General features: G+C 37.7%; 1 protein-coding gene across 4 annotated transcripts in view; it reads left to right on the forward strand.

Annotated features, from left to right (window-relative positions):
• LOC123514381 (membrane-associated protein Hem-like) overlaps positions 1–17,866 on the forward strand; it is a 215,930-nt gene that overhangs the window by 17,364 nt on the left and 180,700 nt on the right. For all 4 annotated transcript variants that reach the window (XM_045272263.1, XM_045272265.1, XM_045272264.1 and 1 more), the window contains exons 2-5: positions 15,236–15,340; positions 15,533–15,682; positions 15,937–16,079; positions 16,625–16,786. In XM_045272263.1, coding sequence (XP_045128198.1) covers positions 15,236–15,340; positions 15,533–15,682; positions 15,937–16,079; positions 16,625–16,786 — 560 coding nt within the window. The remainder of the gene's footprint in view (positions 1–15,235; positions 15,341–15,532; positions 15,683–15,936; positions 16,080–16,624; positions 16,787–17,866) is intronic.

Genomic DNA, 17,866 nt, shown 5'->3' on the forward strand with positions numbered 1-17,866 from the left:
TAAGGAAATGGTATATAAACGAGAAGGAAGAGAAAAAAGTGGAACAAGGTTAACTAAAAATGATAAAGGCAAGAGACTAAAAATGATGTATACGAACATAGACGGGGTTTTATCAAGTAAATTAGAATTAAGAGATTACATAAAGAAAGAAAATCCGGATATTGTATGCCTGGCTGAAACAAAACTAAATGAGGCAATCAAAATAGACTTGGATAATAGGTATAATGTATGGAGAATAGACAGAGTGAGTAAAGGAGGAGGAGGAGTCATGATAATGTTAAGCAAGGAGATAGTGATAAACCAAGTGGAATATGGGGAAGGAAAAGCAGAAGTATTGTATGTTAAGATGCATATTAATAAAAAAGAGATAACAATCATTGTAACATATGTGCCACCAAAAAACAAATTCATGGACCAATCAAGAATATAAAGACATGATAGATGACACAATAAGGAGTATAATGAGAATCGTTAAAGAAAGGAGAAAAGTGATATTAATAGGAGATTTCAACTGTAAAGAAGTGGACTGGGAAAATTATGAAAGTGGTATGGGGGAAGAAGCCTGGGGAGAAAGATTCCTGAACCTAATGATAGACAATATGTTGGACCAGAGAATAAAGGAATGCACAAGATTCAGAGGAAACGACAAGCTGGCGAGATTGGACCTAGATTTTACAAGGGGTATACAAATGAATGAAGATATAAGATATAAGTACCCATTGGGAAAGAGTGACCATGTAATATTGGAAATGGATATAGAAGAGGGAAAGGAAGATAGAGACGATTCATACAAAGGAGACCGATTAGATTACAGCAAGGCTGATATTGAGAACCTCAAGAGCTATTTTAAAAACGTAAACTGGGAGGAGATGGAGAACTCAGAGACGATGCAAGATAAGAATAACTTATTTTGGAAATATACAAAACAGGAGTCAGGGAATACTCTTTGGTCCATCATATTATCTATCATTAGATTCAGGAATCTTTCTCCCCAGACTTCTTCCTCCATACCACTTCCATAATTTTCCCAGTCCACCTCCTTACTTACAGTTGAAATCTCCTACTAATATCACTTTTTTCCTTTCTCTAGTGACTCGTTAGACTCCTTATTGTGTCATCTATCATGTTTTTATATTCTTGATTGGTCCATGAATTTGTTTTTGGTGGCACATATGTTCTAATGATTGTTAACTCTTTTTTATTAATATATATAAGGGAAGCACATTGAGATGGATGGAAAATTATTTGAGGGGAAGAGAAATGAGAACGGTAGTTAAAGATATAAAGTCCAAGTGGAGAGCAGTAGAAAGCAGAGTGCCACAGGGGTCAGTATTGGCACCAATACTTTTCCTCATATATATTAACGACATGCCAGAAGGAGTGAACAGCTACATAAATCTGTTTGCGGATGATACGAAACTGTGCAGAGTTATAAAGCAAAAAGAGGATTGTGAAATACTGCAGGAAGACATAAATAAGATCTGGAAATGGAGTAAAAAGTGGGAGATGGAATTCAATGTGGACAAAAGCCATGTCATGGAAATGGGAAAGAGTGAAAGACGACCAGTGGGAATCTATAAGATGGGAGATGGAGTAGAACTGGAGAAAGTAAAAAAGGAAAAGGACTTGGAAGTGATGATGGAAGAAAACAATCAACCGGTAAGCCATATTGATAGAATTTTCAGAGAGACATAATTTGCTAAGGAATATTGGAGTAGCATTTCACTACATGGACAAAGAAATGATGAAGAAATTGATAAGTACTATAATAAGACCCAGATTGGAGTATGCAGGAGTTTTGTGGACCCCTCACAAAAAGAAACACATAAGGAAGTTGGAAAGACTACAGAAAATGGCTACAAGAATAGGTCCAGTATTTGAAGGGATGACATATGAGGAGAGACTAAAGGCTATGGATCTACCAACCCTGGAACAGAGAAGGGAGAGATGGGATCTGATAGAAGTTTATAAATTGATCAATGGAATGGATCAAGTGGATAATGAGAAACTGATGCTGAGAGAAGAATATGACATTCTAAGCACAAGATCACATAGTAAAAAACTGAGGAAGGGAAGATGTCTGAGAGATGTTAAAAAATATAGTTTCCTGCAAAGATGCATTGATACATGAAACAGTTTAAACGAAGAAGTAGTGTCTGCAACGAGTGTGCATACTTTTAAAGTAAGATTGGATAAGTGTAGATATGGAGATGGGGCCACACGAGCATAAAGCCCAGACCCTGTAAAAGTACAACTAGGTAAATACAACTAGGTAAACACACACACACACACATCATATTATGCGGCCTGGTAGCTCAGTGGTTTGAGCGCTGGCTTCACAAGCTGGAGGACCGGGGTTCGATTCCCCGGCTGGGTGGAGATATTTGGGTGTGTCTCCTTTCACGTGTATCCCCTGTTCACCTAGCAGTGAGTAGGTACGGGATGTAAATCGAGGATTTGTGACCTTGTTGTCCCTGTGTGTGGTGTATGCCTGGTCTCAGGCCTATCCGAAGATCGGAAATAATGAGCTCTGAGCTCGTTCCGTAGGGTAACGTCTGGCTGTCTTGTCAGAGACTGAAGCAGATCAAACAGTGAATCACACACACACTACGAACAGGAATATTCCCGAAAGAGTGGAAAAGAGCTGACATTGTGCCTATATATAAGAATGGTAGTAGAATGGAACCGCTAAATTATAGACCAGTATCATTAACTAGTATATTGTGCAAGGTATGTGAAGAAGTAATTAAAGCTAAGTGGAATGAATATCTAGAAAGTGAAAACATTCTGAGTGAAAGACAGTTTGGTTTCAGAAAAGGAAGATCGTGCGTATCCAATTTATTATGATTTTATTCAAGAGTGACTGACATACTACAACATAGAGAGGGATGGGTGGATGCTATCTACCTGGACTTGAGAAAGGCCTTTGATAAAGTACCACACAATAGACTGATGTGGAAACTAAAGACGATTGGAGGAGTAAATGATAAACTAGCAAAATGGATGGAAAATTACTTAATGGGAAGAGAAATGAGAACAGTGGTGAGAAGAAGGAAGTCCGAGTGGAAGAAGGTAACCAGTGGAGTTCCACAAGGGTCAGTGCTGGGTCCCATCATGTTTTTGATTTATGTTAATGATATGCCAGTAGGAATTGACAGTTACATGAACATGTTTGTGGACGATACTAAAATTATGAGGAGAGTAAAGAATGTGGAAGATTGTAACAAGTTACAGGAAGATCTTGATAAAATATATGAGTGGAGTAAGGAGTGGCAGATGGAATTTAATATAGACAAGACCCATGTTATGAAAATGGGAAGAAGTAGATACAGACCAAACTGGGATTACAGGCTGGGTGATGAGAAAATTAAAGAGACCAATGAGGAGAAAGACTTAGGAGTAACCGTGCAAAACACTTTGTCACCGGAGAAACACATTAACAAGATTTTTTGGAAAACATACATCATGCTTCAAAATATTGGCCTTGCATTCCACTACCTAGATCAGTGGTTCCCAACCTGTGGTACGCGTACCACTAGTGGTACGCGAGGGCCTTCCAGGTGGTACGCGAGCACTTTCGGGGTCATGAACGATTTTTAGTTATTTTTTACTTCACAAAAATGTTTACTGTCTATGGCCCTAACATAAAACGACGAGGCGTCTCTTTGAACTGAGGGATGAACTCCTCGTATTCTTCACGGAAAAGGAACATGATTTTCAGAAAGATCTGGAGGACGAGGAGTTTATCTCAAGGTTGGCCTACCTGTCGGACATTTTTGGAGCCCTCAACCACTTAAACTTGTCGTTCCAAGGGCCCAACTGCACTGTCACAGAGTTCATCTCGAAGCTGGGAGCATTTGCCCGGAAGTTGGATCTGTGGATGAAGAACGTGGAGAGCAAACGCTACGGAATGTTCGAACTCTGACTACCCTTGAGAGCGAGCCCAGTGATGAATTAGCCCAAGAAATCGTCCATCACCTCTCACTGCTCAAGGCTGAATTGAAGCATTATTTCCCGGATGTGACATGTTGTGCCTACATCGCCAATCCGTTCTCCGTTGATCCAGCCAATCAGCCTGTCGGGACCGGGGAACAAGAGGAACTCATAGACATCCAGGCTGATGAGACAGCAAAGACGAAGCACAAAGAATGCTCACCTTTAAACTTCTGGGTAAGCATGGCCTCCTCGTACTAACGTTAGCCCGTCACGCTGTTCCCCAGCTACTGATTTTCCCTCGACGTGGGAGTGCGAACAGGGTTCTCAGCCTTCATGACCATCAAGTCGAAGAGCCGGAACCGTCTTGCTGCTCCGGCATGATTTCCGATGTGCTGTGAGCAAAGTCATGCCCCGCATTGACCAGCTGGTGGAGAAGAAGCAGATGCAGCCCTCGCATTGAGTTGAATTTTTTTTAGTTCATTTGTGTGTTCTACTTGTAAAATTATGGTAAATAAAGTAATATCTGATCGAATTGAGTTTCTCTGGAACCAGGTGGTACGCGGCGACTGTACAGGACCTCCAAGTGGTACTAGATCACTAAAAGGTTGGGAACCACTGACCTAGATGAAGGAATGATGAAGAAGATATTATGTACCTTAATAAGACCCCAGCTAGAATATGCAGCATGTGTCTGGTCACCGCATATGAAGAAAAATGTGAAAAAGGTAGAAAGGGTACAGTGGAACCATGCGTGCTTTGGGATCCGAGGGGCCTCCAAGCGCACAGGTTCGAATCCTGTCCACGGTCTGAGTGCAGGTTGGGCTTCCTCACTCAGGGCAATGGTTTCCTAGCGGGTGGGCTTTGAGATAGGAGGTACCCTAAAAAGTATCCCCTTTAGCCCATAAATTCCCATGAAAAGCCCACATGGTATAAAAAAAAAAAAAAAAAAAATAAAAAAAAACCAAGGATGGTACCAGAACTCAGGGAATTAGACTATGAGGAAAGACTGAGGAAGCTGGGGCTGACCTCATTAGAAGAGAGAAGAACAAGAGGAGACATGATAACTATGTATAAATTGGTGAACAAGATTGACATATTGGATAGAGAGTTGATAAAGGTGACCACAAGTAATCATCTCCGAGGACATGGAAAAAAGACATCTGTCTAAATGACGTGAAAAAATACAGTTTCCCACATCGTAGCATTGATAAGTGGAATAAACTGAGCAGTCATGTCGTTGACGCGGTGTGTCAATCAGATGAAAGAGAGATATGACAGGAATGGACAAGGAGACAGGACACAGAGAGCTTAGCTCGGGCCCTGTAATACACAAATAGGTAAATACAAATAGGTAAATACACACACACACACACACACACACACACCACAGGGTAATAGAGAGACTGTCTATATGAAAGAGATTAAAGTAACCAAGCTTGAAATAAAAAAGTTGATGACAGAATTGGATGAGGAAAATGCAATGGGACCGGATGAAGTCTCAGGCAGAATACTGAAAGAATGTAGGGAAGAACTAGCAAGTCCAATATACAACATCATAAAATGCTCAATAGAAAATGGAAGTGCCAGTGGAGTGGAAAAGAGCTGAGGTGGTTCCCATATATAAGAGCGGAAGGAAGGAAGAACCTTTAAATTACAGACCGTATCACTAACTAGTGTAATATGCAAGATGTGTGAAAAAGTAATAAAGAAGCAATGGATTAAGTTTCTTGAAGACAACAAAATATTATCAAATAGCCAATTTGGTTTTAGAAAAGGTCGGTCATGTGTGACAAATTTATTGAGTTTCTACTCAAGAATAGTTGATAAAGTACAAGAGAGAGAGGGATGGGTTGACTGTATTTATTTAGATCTAAAAAAGGCTTTTAATAAAGTGCCACATGAAAGATTACTATGGAAGTTAGAGGAGAAGGGTGGCTTTAAAGGAAGCACATTGAGATGGATGAAGAATTACTTAAAGGAGAGAGAAATAAGGACGATAGTTAAAGATATGAAGTCCAAGTGGAGAACAGTAGACAGCGGAGTGCCACAGTGGTCAGTTTTGGCACCAATACTTTTTCTCGTATATATAAATGACATGCCAGAGGGAGTGAACAGCTACATAAATCTGTTTGCGGACAATGCGAAACTGTGCAGAGTCATTAAACAAAAAGAGGATTGTGAAATACTACAGGAAGACTTAAACAAGATCTGGAAATGGAGCAAAAAATGGGAGATGGAATTCTATGTGGACAAAAGCCATGTCATGGAAATAGGAAAAAGTGAGAGACGACCAGTGGGAATCTATAAGATGGGAGATGGAGTAGAACTAGAAAAAGTAAAAAAGGAAAAGGATTTGGGAGTGACAATGGAAGAAAGTAATCAACCGGCAAGCCATATTGATAGAATTTTCAGAGAGACGTATAATTTGCTAAGGAATATTGGAGTAGCATTTCACTATATGGACAAGGAAATGATGAAGAAATTGATAAGTACTAAAATAAGACCTAGATTTGAATATGCAGGAGTTGTGTGGACTCCTCATAAAAAGAAACACATAAAAAAATTAGAGAGACTACAAAAAATGGCTACAAGAATGGTTCCAGAATTTAAAGGGATGGCATATGAGGAGAGACTAAAGGCAATGGATCTACCAACCTTGGAGCAGAGAGAGAGGGGATCTGATACAAGTTTATAAATTGATTAACGGAATGGATGAAGTGGATAATGAGAAACTGATCCTGAGAGAAGAATATGACTTTAGAAGCACAAGATCGCATAGTAAGAAACTAAGGAAGGGACAATGTCTGAGAGATGTTTAAAAATTTAGTTTCCCGCAAAGATGTGTTGAGACTTGGAACAGTTTGAGTGAGGAAGTGGTGTCAGCAAAGAGTGTACATAGTTTTAAAGAAAAATTGGATAAGTGTAGATATGGAGACGGGACCACATGAGCATAAAGCCCAGGCCCTGTAAAACTACAACTAGGTAAATACAAGTAGGTAAATACACACAGATTTACAAGACAAGTAAATGAAGATACAGCAGTAGAATTTTTCAAAGAAGTAAGTGTAGCTATTAATGAAATATAGGATATTATAGAGAGATTAGAAGTTAGTGGCACAAGCATCATAAAATATATCAAATTGACTTTTTAAGGAATATGTAAGTTAGTTGGCAGACCAAATGCATCATATTATTGAGTGCTATCCAATAGAATGCAAGATATTAAGAGATTGGAAAAATGCTGATATTGTGCCAATATTCAAATAAAGATGTAAAAAAGACTGAAATATAAACCAGTATCAGTAACATCATTCATGGCAATGATATTTGAAGGAATTGTGAAAGATAAATGGGTGAAATTCTTGAAGGAAAGACGAGATAATTGATGGATATTTTGAATTTTTGGGTTTGGTAGTGGAAGATCATGTACATCTAATTTTGTTTGTTTTATTACTCAAGAATAATTGATATAGCACAAGAAAGATGGATGGGTAGATGGTATCTACCTGGATTTTAAAAGGCCTTTGATAAATAGCCACTTAAGAGACTGCTGTAGAAGACAAAGAAAATTGGTGGAGTGGGAGGGAAGATATTGAAGTGGATGGAAGATTTCCTAAGTAACCAAGAGATGAGAACAGTTATTAAAGATCAAAAGTGAACCAGGAGAAAACTAGTAAGTGGTTCAGTACTGGCTTCAGCCATGTTCACAATATATATTGATAATATGACAGAAGGGATCAACAGCTATATGAGTTTGTTTGCATATGATGTTAAATTGATAAAGAAAATAGAAACAAAAGAAAACTAGAAAGCTTTACAACAAAATTTGAACCAGATTGAGAAATGGAGTTGGGAATTGGAAATTAACTTTAATGGGGAAAAAATTGTAGCTTTTTGGCATTTGGAAAGAATGAAAAAAAAAGAAAAATTGTTATATTGATTGTTGGAAAAATAATAAAAGAAAAAGATTTGGAGGTGATTGTAGCAAACTTCTTAACTGCTGACTAACACATGAATAAGATTATTGGGAAAATAATGAATCTACAGAAAATTCCACTAATCTGAACACCGATGATCCATATTTACCTATACAGTAAACCTTCTTTATATGTAACACTTATTAGTCGGATATCAGCTATTTCAGATTAATTTTATCTAGATTGAATTCCCCGTGATATAAGTGGCAAGTGTCCAGTACATTTTCCTGCAAATCAGACACCCAAGCTCCCCACCGCCCATATCCCCCACACATGGGAGTGACTCGGTCTGCATTACGCTTTATTCACACTATTGCTTCGGTCTCGCTTCACTCATGGTCCAATCCAATATTGTTACATGCATTTCAATGGAAGCATTCACACTGGTGCTCACGCTCTGCTCTCGCTCTACTCCCGATACATTCAAAAGATATTTTGACCAGAGTGAGAGCGCCATTGTGAACCGTCCAGCTCTGCTCCAGTCCTGCTCCACTCTTTTCCTGCTGCCTTTCCAATGAAAACATGGATAATGAAATGAAGAAAACACAATGGGATCATGTACAAGCTAGTTAAATGATTGTAAAAATGTTCTTCCTTTTCCAGATCTTCCTCAGTTCATTCTGAAGTAGCTGTGAAATTTACTCACATCATCAATGAGACGAAAATACAAAGTATTGAATTCTTCTCTCTTGCAACATAAGATGAACCCATGATCTCTCTTTTTTTTTTTTTTGTATAAACTTTGCTTTCTTTCTTCTTCATTTTTAAGTGCAATGGCTATTATTGCCAAATTGGCTAGAGAAAAAGTCACACATGACTTCCACTAATGTTGAGAGGGAGGAAATGATGGGAGCAAGAGTGGAGCAAGAGCAGACCATACATGTGAATACACCAGGACAATGACTAGAGCGAGAGCGGAGCAACACCCGAGTGATAGTGTGAATCAAGCCTTACGCTGTCATTCATGAAATACAGTAATACTTTGAGATACGAACGCTCCAACATACAATTTATTTTATATACGACGAAAAATTTGATATAATTTACGCCTCGAAATACAAAAGATATTTTTAAGATATGAATAGCCATTGTTAGGTGGCGCAGCGATTGCTTGGCTACTCGCGTCCAAGTCAAACCATTGTTGGTGTATCATTCTGAGAATCTGTGGGCCTTTAAACCACATAAGGTGTTAAAAGAGAAACTCCAGGTCATGTGGCGTGCCAATAGTAAGTCATGGGTAACTTGCCAATTCCTCCTCTGTACTACATTACGAAGTTCTTTCACAGCGTCGGTAACTATGAATGCAAGTTGAGAGTTTTCGCTCGCGCTAACTCGGCAGGTTTGGTGAGAAACACACAAAATAGCCTTTATTCACATACTGATTACACTTGGAAATTCAATAAACAAGTGAGTACAAATGGTGTTATGCCCACAAGCAACTCTTCTTCTTTGCAATACAAAAAACCAGAAGTCTCTAGATGCTATGGTTACCAAAATATCACAGGTTAAATGAGGTGGTATAATCAGAGTTCGTGGCATTGCGTCCGATCGGGTTTAGCAGCCTTGGCTAGAGCGATAGAAAACGGGCCCTTTGTCTCTCTCTCTCTCTCTCTCTCTCTCTCTCTCTCTCTCTAAAATGGTCATTAGCCTATTTTACAAATCAATTTTAGAATCAGTTTTAAACTTTTCAATCACTGCCTGGTATGGAAAACTTACTTGCAAAGATAAAAAGAAGTTGGGAAGGATTGTTAAAAAAGCAAGAAAACTAGGTGCAGAGACCACATCATTAGATAAGCTTTATCAAATAGGTACAATGAAACAAGTAGACAGAATGATGAAAGATGCAACCCATCCGCTACATAATTGTTACACACATCTTAAATCTGGAAGAAGGTTAGCACTGCCCATGATGCGTACTGATAGATACAGAAAGTCATTTGTACCTAAAAGCATTCTGCTTTTCAATCATCTATCATCACTATAACTTCTAGCTTTAAGTTGTCATGATAACTGTAGGTGATGATTCATGATAGGGATGGTGACAACTTGATATCACATGTATATTATAACAATGTTACATTTTATACAAAATAACCTATGCAGTGTTTCTTGTTAATATTTTATGTTTCCTGTTTCTTTGGTTTTATCTATCTTTTTAATGTGTATACAACTACTAAGAAGCTCTAATGCCAAAATGAATTTAATTTTGTATTACATTTTGTAAAACAATTTGATGAATAAAGCATCTTATCTTATCTCTCTCTCTCTCTCTCTCTCTCTCTCTCTCTCTCTGTCGCCTGTTCTGATACCACTCTCATTCAAATGTTGTCTCCCTGCTACATGGCGAGAGACCCGAGGTGTAGAAGTAAGGCACACGGGAGAGGTGGCGGAATCGGACACTGTGAAATCACTGTCGCTACCACCATCCATCGTGGGAGTTGGTGACACAGTGACGTATAGCATATGTTTACTCCTGATGAATGTTGCCAGCTCACAAGCAAAGAAGACAGGAAGAAAATAGCCAAAACATAGCCCAAAAACGCCTAAATGTCTATTGACGTGGCCCAACTCTTGCTTAATGAACGTCTATCGACGTGTCTCGAGTTTTGCAGGTTAAGTTGCTATTTTGGGCAATATAGTACAGGTAACTTGATTTACGCGATAGATGCATTCCAAGAGGCATCGCGTATATCAAAATTCGCGTAAAACAAACATGTAATTCTCATAAGAAACAATAGATAATAAGGGGGATGCGGGATGTTGTAAAAAAAAATTTGTACAAAATACTCTATTTATTTGGCAAAATTAACATGTTTTTATTATTTACCATTCTAAATACTAAAAGTGTATTTGAAGTAAAGGGAAAAGCAAGAAATAATAAGAGAAAGCAAAAAATAATAAGAGAAAACAACAAAACAAAGAATATGTAAACAAAACACTCACTGCATCACTGCCTTCACCACTTACACCACAGTCAGTCACTATCTTCCTCTGAGCTTTACCACTTTATCAAAAATCCAACTATAAAAATAACCCCACATGCAGAAGAAAATGAAGGACGTTATGGGACCATCTTGGTGAATTGTAGGCAGATTGAAGAGATTCTGTCTGTACTCAGTGCTGGAAAAAAAATAAATAAATAAAGCAGAGATGAGATCTCCCACAGACGAGGTGGAGACTTGCAGCGACTCGGCTGCTTCTTCTTCTTCTTGTGACAAAAACAACACTTCTATTAGCTTTTTACAAACCTTGCCCCAAGAAAGGATTGTTTTGTAATACATAAAGTGAAATCTTACATGGAATACCAAACAATAAAGCAGAGATGAGATCGCCCACAGACAAGGCGGAGACTTGCAGCGACTCGGCCGCTTCTTCTTCTTCTTGTGACCCTTTTAGCTTGCGTGTTGTCTTTTATGATATTCAAGTTTCCACTCCTGTATTACCTGCTTTATTGGATACCATATCTTGGTATTCATATACGCTCATGCCATGAGGATAACCTCGACTCCGTGGCAGTGAGTGATAGTGAATTATTAATGAAATACCGCGGTATTTCATTAGTAATTCACTATCACTCAGTGCCACGGAGTCGAGGTTATCCTCATGGCATGAGCATATATGAATACTAAGATATGATATCCATTATAGCAGGCAATAGAGGAGTGGAAACATGAATATCATGAAAGACAACACGCAAGCTAAAAGGGTCACAAGAAGAAGAAGAAGCGGCCGAGTCGCCGCAAGTCTCCGCCTTGTCTGTGGGCGATCTCATCTCTGCTTTATTGTTTGGTATTCCATGTAAGATCTCACTTTATGCATTACAAAACAATCCTTTCTTAGGGCAAGGTTTGTAAAAAGCTAATAGAAGTGTTGTTTTCTGAACATAAATGCATATATAAGACAGTAACACCACCTGGAGAGGTGGTGTTACCAGCAACCTGAGACCAACCTCGTTACCATCCCTCTAAGCGTTCATGGGTGCCATTTCGCGGCAGGAGGTTGCTCTGGCGTTGTTAAAGTTTCTCGAATCCAGCTCCTGGCAGCCAATGAGCACTTTTAGGTGGGCTACCAACCTTAACCCGCCAATAGCAACGAATCTATGTGGATGCTATTTTACAAAGGTTGGTATGTGAGCAGGAGGTTGCTATGGAGGTTGTCAGTACCAACATAGACAACAACCTGCTTCTTGGATCCGACCACGGAGCTCCCACCTATTGGCCAGCTGTGGAACTCTCGTGCACGCAGTTTGAAATTGCGTCTGGCGCTCAGTTTGAAAATGCAGTTGGGCCAAATCGCGTATAAGCAAACCGATCGCGCAAATTAAATTAATTATAACATTTTTTTGGTCGAGTTATAACAAAAATGTGTAAATCGAACACGTGTAAATTGAGTTACCTGTATATTTATATCATGCATACAATAAACATTGTATTTATCTTATGTTAAATCTATATTTGTTTGGTAGTTAACCCTTAAAGCACGGGTGTCCACAATAGTGGAGGGCCGGAGCTTGGGCTCGTAGCGCGGGTGTCCACAATAGTGGACACGGCATTTTTTTTATGAACGCACCGCCAGATTTGATTAGTTTGTCGTCAAGTACAGTAAACATGTCATTTTCTTTCATACAATGCCCACAAACACTCTTACATTATCAGTTGTCAGTTAACGCCTTGTGTTAACTTTGACAAGATCTCCGCTAGACACCGCAGCTCACCAGTCAGCTCCGCCACAAGTGTGGACCCCGCTACAGAGACCACCACCACTGATATGCCTAATCCTAACATTTATTTATTTTTTTCATTCTAACATGCACAATGATTTTATCTGTATATATTTGTGATAGGTATGATAAATAAACGCTGGATGCAGAAAAATGCAAATGTTATGTGTCATACAGTGGTCGTTCGGCGTGGAGCAGCCTGGCAACACCTGAGCCAGTGTGTACAATGTAGCGAGAGGTGCAACAATAAGTATGTAGCGATCCATAAAAGTTATCCTTTGGAATTTAAAAAATAATAATAGTGTTGTTTTCTGTTTTTTTTTTTATCATTCCTTTTGTTACACAATGCAAGTACAGAATTCTAGCATGGATTTTGGTTCATTGCTAGGTTTAGCGAGTAGTGCTAACCACAGATTTTTACAATACTACAAAATTTGAGCTTTATATAGGTATGGTGCACAGAAGCTGTAAAAAAGCTATGCTTTTTATTGCTAAATAATAGGAAATAAGAACAACAGAGGTGCGTATCTGTCTATGATAATATGTTTTCATAGTTCCTACTTCATAACTCTGTATTCGTTCTACCAATGTGTATATGGTGTTCAAATTAATGTCAAAGGACAGCTAAGGAAAAGGACTTTACAATGATACCTCACTCAGCAACGTTAGCTCAGTAAGAGAGAAGATACGTCTTGAGGTTGAAGTAAGGTGCGTTTCTGAGTGAATATGCCCGTGGCGCAGGCCAGGCGCGGCAAAATGTAGCCCGTGCTTAGAGGGTTAAAGCATGTTAATTTTAGGGGGGGGGGGGTAAATTCGTATCACTAGAACAAATTAATTCTATTTCCATTAATTTCTATGGGAAAAATTGATTTGAAATGCAATTTTTTTTATATACAACGATCGTCACAGAACGAATTAAATTTGTATGTCGAAGTACCACTGTACTATAGATACTCGTAAGTGTAGTACTGTATCTGTAGTATATGTATATAATACATAGTTCAAGTTATAGAATATGTTTTACAGTTTGCATAGTACATACTTATATGTGTAAATTGGCTCCATATAGCAATCACTCTCTTCGTATATATATATATATATATATATATATATATATATATATATATATATATATATATATATATATATATATATCAGAAGCTCACCACTATATGAGGCTGATTGCTGGACATCAGACTTTTTGGATTTTCAGATATTTTGACAAAGAGTTCCTCCCAATTGATCCGATATAGTTAAGGTTTACTGTTTTGAAGGTGTGAAAAAAATCATTTAAGGCCAAAATTAGGTGTCAGCACAAATTTAAACAAAGCACCAGATGCACCTTAGCAGCAAGGAGTGGGAGTAGATCCTTCTTCCGATGTTCCCTTACTCTACAAAGTCCATAATTATAGACAGTGCAGTACAGTAATGAATTTCTATAAATAAATTTGTTATTTAAATGACATGGAAATGTTTCTGTTATGCCCAGGATTTTATTTTAGGTGTGTGCAAGTGAGGATTCACATTTTTGTTTATTATGAATAGTGCGATGTTTTGGTGTTAGTGATTATCACTCATGAGAAAAGAGCTTATTTATTTGTTAGGAGCTGTGTGAAGTCTATTTGTGATACAAAAGAGATTAGAGGCTACAATTGAATGTGTGGATGCAAGTGTAATGTCATCTGTGTGAGAAGCCATTGTCAATTTTCAGTTTTATCCAAGCTATGACAATCTCATATGGTTTGTTTTTGTGGTGAAACATGTAGTGACCTGTAACCTAACCTAACCTAACCTAACCTTAAACAAATTCTATACAAAAATTGGGGTAAAAAAAAAAGCCTATTAAACAAAACAAATAAGTGCAGCAAATTGTTGGCAATGCTGCTTACCAATACCACAACAACAACAGCAGCTGCTGCCACTGCCACCACTGTCAAAGGTATAATTTATGTGTTTTCAGAGATTTTGGTGGGATTTTGTTCATTCCTAACCTCATCTGCAATGCACATTACTCAATTCAATGCTCCCTCATCCAAACACCCTGATTTCCCACATGCCCCCAAAGATTGTTGGGGATGAGAGGTAGACATAAGTTGAAAAGAATCATAACTTGAAAACTATCCATTAGCAAAAGAAATTATGTAGAGCATGAATCAGTTCACTACATGTCTCACTAGAAAAACATAAGCAACTTGAGAAAGTTGTTAGATATGTGAAACCAAAAATTGTCCGGAGATGCATGGAGGTCTTGGCATGTTGGTGTTTTCAGGAGTACATCCTGATATTCTGACGAAACTGGTATTCTGACACACTCCTCGTTTTCTGTTCATTGTATTGATGAACCTTTACTGGAGTAAGGAATATAAGAATTGTATTTACTCGTACATGCTTGCATGAAGAAATGAGGAAACTAGTTGTAACAATGATTCACTCAAAATTAGAATATGCAGCTGTGATGTTGCCAAGCACACATAGAGAGAGAGAGAGAGAGAGAGAGAGAGAGAGAGAGAGAGAGTAAAAAGTTTTCAGTTGATAATACTTTTGTAAGAAAATGGATAGCTTACATGATAGGTTAATCCTACCATCTGTTATTTTCTTTCAGGCATGTGGTGATGCTAAATCCAAACCAGCATTTCTGTCTGACAAAAGTTTAGAATCATGCATCAAACACATCATCAGGAAGTTTCCCAACATAGACAGCAAATCAGTATGTTTGTTTTACTTTGACATTTAGTGAAGTAGTTTTAACCAATGAAAGGCATGAAATCATCAAATACAATAAGCTTATCAAATATTTGCCTCCTTAGTAATATGAGTTTCAGTCTGTAAGTATTTGATGTATTACATAGTTGATGTTCATCACATGACTACTCTGCACCTTCTTGTGTTTATGTTCCAGCTTCAAGCACTGACCATCGTACGGACAGATATCATGAAGTCACTGTCCCTTTATTACTACACCTTTGTAGATCTCCTGGATCTGAAGGACCACATTTCAGAGCTCCTCACAGTAATGGATGCACTTGGAATGTCAGAATCATTGGATATTGTAAGTTTGCATTATGTATTTTTGTTCAGAGTCTCAGTCCAATGCATAAGAAAAAAGAAAATGAAGTCTATTATGTATTAGGGTTATTCTGGAGGAAAGGCTAATTAGCAATTACTTGGTGAAATGATCATGATAGAAAACTTGATGAGAGGGTTAATGTGTTCCTAGTGCCTGGGTAGGTACTCAAAATTAAAATTTATTGAAAACTCATGCTAACAATACTTATTGCTGTTATGTATACTTTTCTTTTTCAGAATGTAAGCTTTGAGTTAACCAAAGGCTATCTTGACCTGGTAACCAATTATGTGACGTTAATGATCCTGCTGTCTCGTGTGGAAGACCGCAAGGCTGTGCTGGGTCTGTTTAATGCTGCCCATGAAATGGTCAACAACCAAGGGTAATAAACACAAATGTCACTCTTCACACAATTCTGATCATATTTTTAACTTTTCATATCCTAACATTGTGCATTTTCTGTGTCATTACTACCATATTGATAGGCTGTTTTTTTTTTTTTTTGTTATTATTATTATTGTCTAAATAGAGATGGAATATTGCTGTTATGATTATTATGTTTATTATTATCATTATTGTTGTTTTTGTTTGTAATATTATTAATATTATTATTATTATTATTATTATTATTATTGTTATTATTGTGGTTATTATTATTGTTATTATTATTATTATTATTATTATTATTATTATTATTATTATTATTATTGTTAACAAATATTATGCTGTGATTCAATTTCATGTACAACAAGCAAACAGAAAGCGGCATTCATACAGCTGGGTTCAAATTTGATGAATTTCAATTTATAAAAGAAATGGTTCAAAGAGTTACTGTATACAAGCTGATCATGTGTAGCATTCTTATGCTCTTGGAGTCTTGAGCATTTTGTTAATGCAGTTCATCCATGTGATGCTTTGATATTTCAGGGACCCAAGCTTTCCTCGTCTTGGCCAAATGATCATGGATTATGAAACACCTTTAAAGAAGCTAAATGAGGAGTTCAACCCACATGCGAAACTGCTGTCTGTGGCTCTCAGCTCACTGTGGATCCTGTATGGTCGTAGGAATTTGCGAGCTGATCAGTGGAGGTGAGTTGTTACAGTATTATCTGTAATTATTAGAATTTTATGTATTTTCTGTCTTCTTTCAGTGATTTTGATAATGGATAATAATTATGATTGTTATAAGGGATAATTCTTATTGTCTTCAAATTTTTTAAATTTATTTTTTAACTCATCTTACAGTGGAGACTCAATACTCGAACTTAATTAGTTCCAAATGGCTGTTTGAGTATCAAAAAATTTGACTACCAATATCTAGAAAATAGGTCATTCCTTTTACCCTTAGCAAAACCTTAAGTTTACAGAAATATCATTGTAGATTTTTTTTATAATTTTGATTTGTACTTACTATAAGTGAAGACTGGTAATGGATAACAAAGAAGAGGAGTAGGAGAAGGGTGGGGAGGAGGAGGGAGGTTATTCGTTGGAGGACAAGTCACCATCCATGAAAACGTCTGGTAACTTGTGATTCCTGTGAACCTATTAGTGGAGGGCTGTGGCTCAATAACACTTGCACTCTCACTAGATTCCTTTTTTTCACCACTAATAAACCTCTTTGGTGTCATTGTAAGTTTCTAAATGTAAAACTACAGACAGAAAGCAGGAGGATGATGATGTTCTCATGTAAGCGGCAGGACAACTGGCAGAGGGAAGGAGAGAGAGGCCAGGAGCCTTTGTTTACTTACAACCACATGTGCTGGTATTCGAGTACCAGATATTTTTTAGAATACTAAGTCAAACTTTTGCATTCCAGTATAGAAAAGCTTAACTTCAAAGACATTAGAGTACAGCAATACTCCTCTTAACGAACAGGATAGTGGGTGTCAAAGCTGTTCGTAGAGCGAAAATTCGTTAAGCAGACGTAATTTTTCCATAAGAAATAATGGAAATAGCGGGGATGCGTTCTGGGCTGGTCCCCAACATACCACATGGGTTTAAAAAAAAAATTGTATATATATTTCTATTAGCTTTTTATAAACCTTGCCCCAAGAAAGGATTGTTTTGTAATGCATAAAGTGAAATCTTACATGGAATACCAGAAAATAAATCAGAGATGAGATCACCCACAGACAAGGCAGAGACTCACGGTGACTCGGCCGCTTCTTC

The sequence above is a fragment of the Portunus trituberculatus genome, chromosome 37, assembly GCF_017591435.1.
Source record: "Portunus trituberculatus isolate SZX2019 chromosome 37, ASM1759143v1, whole genome shotgun sequence".
In the NCBI taxonomy this organism is placed as follows: domain Eukaryota; kingdom Metazoa; phylum Arthropoda; class Malacostraca; order Decapoda; family Portunidae; genus Portunus; species Portunus trituberculatus.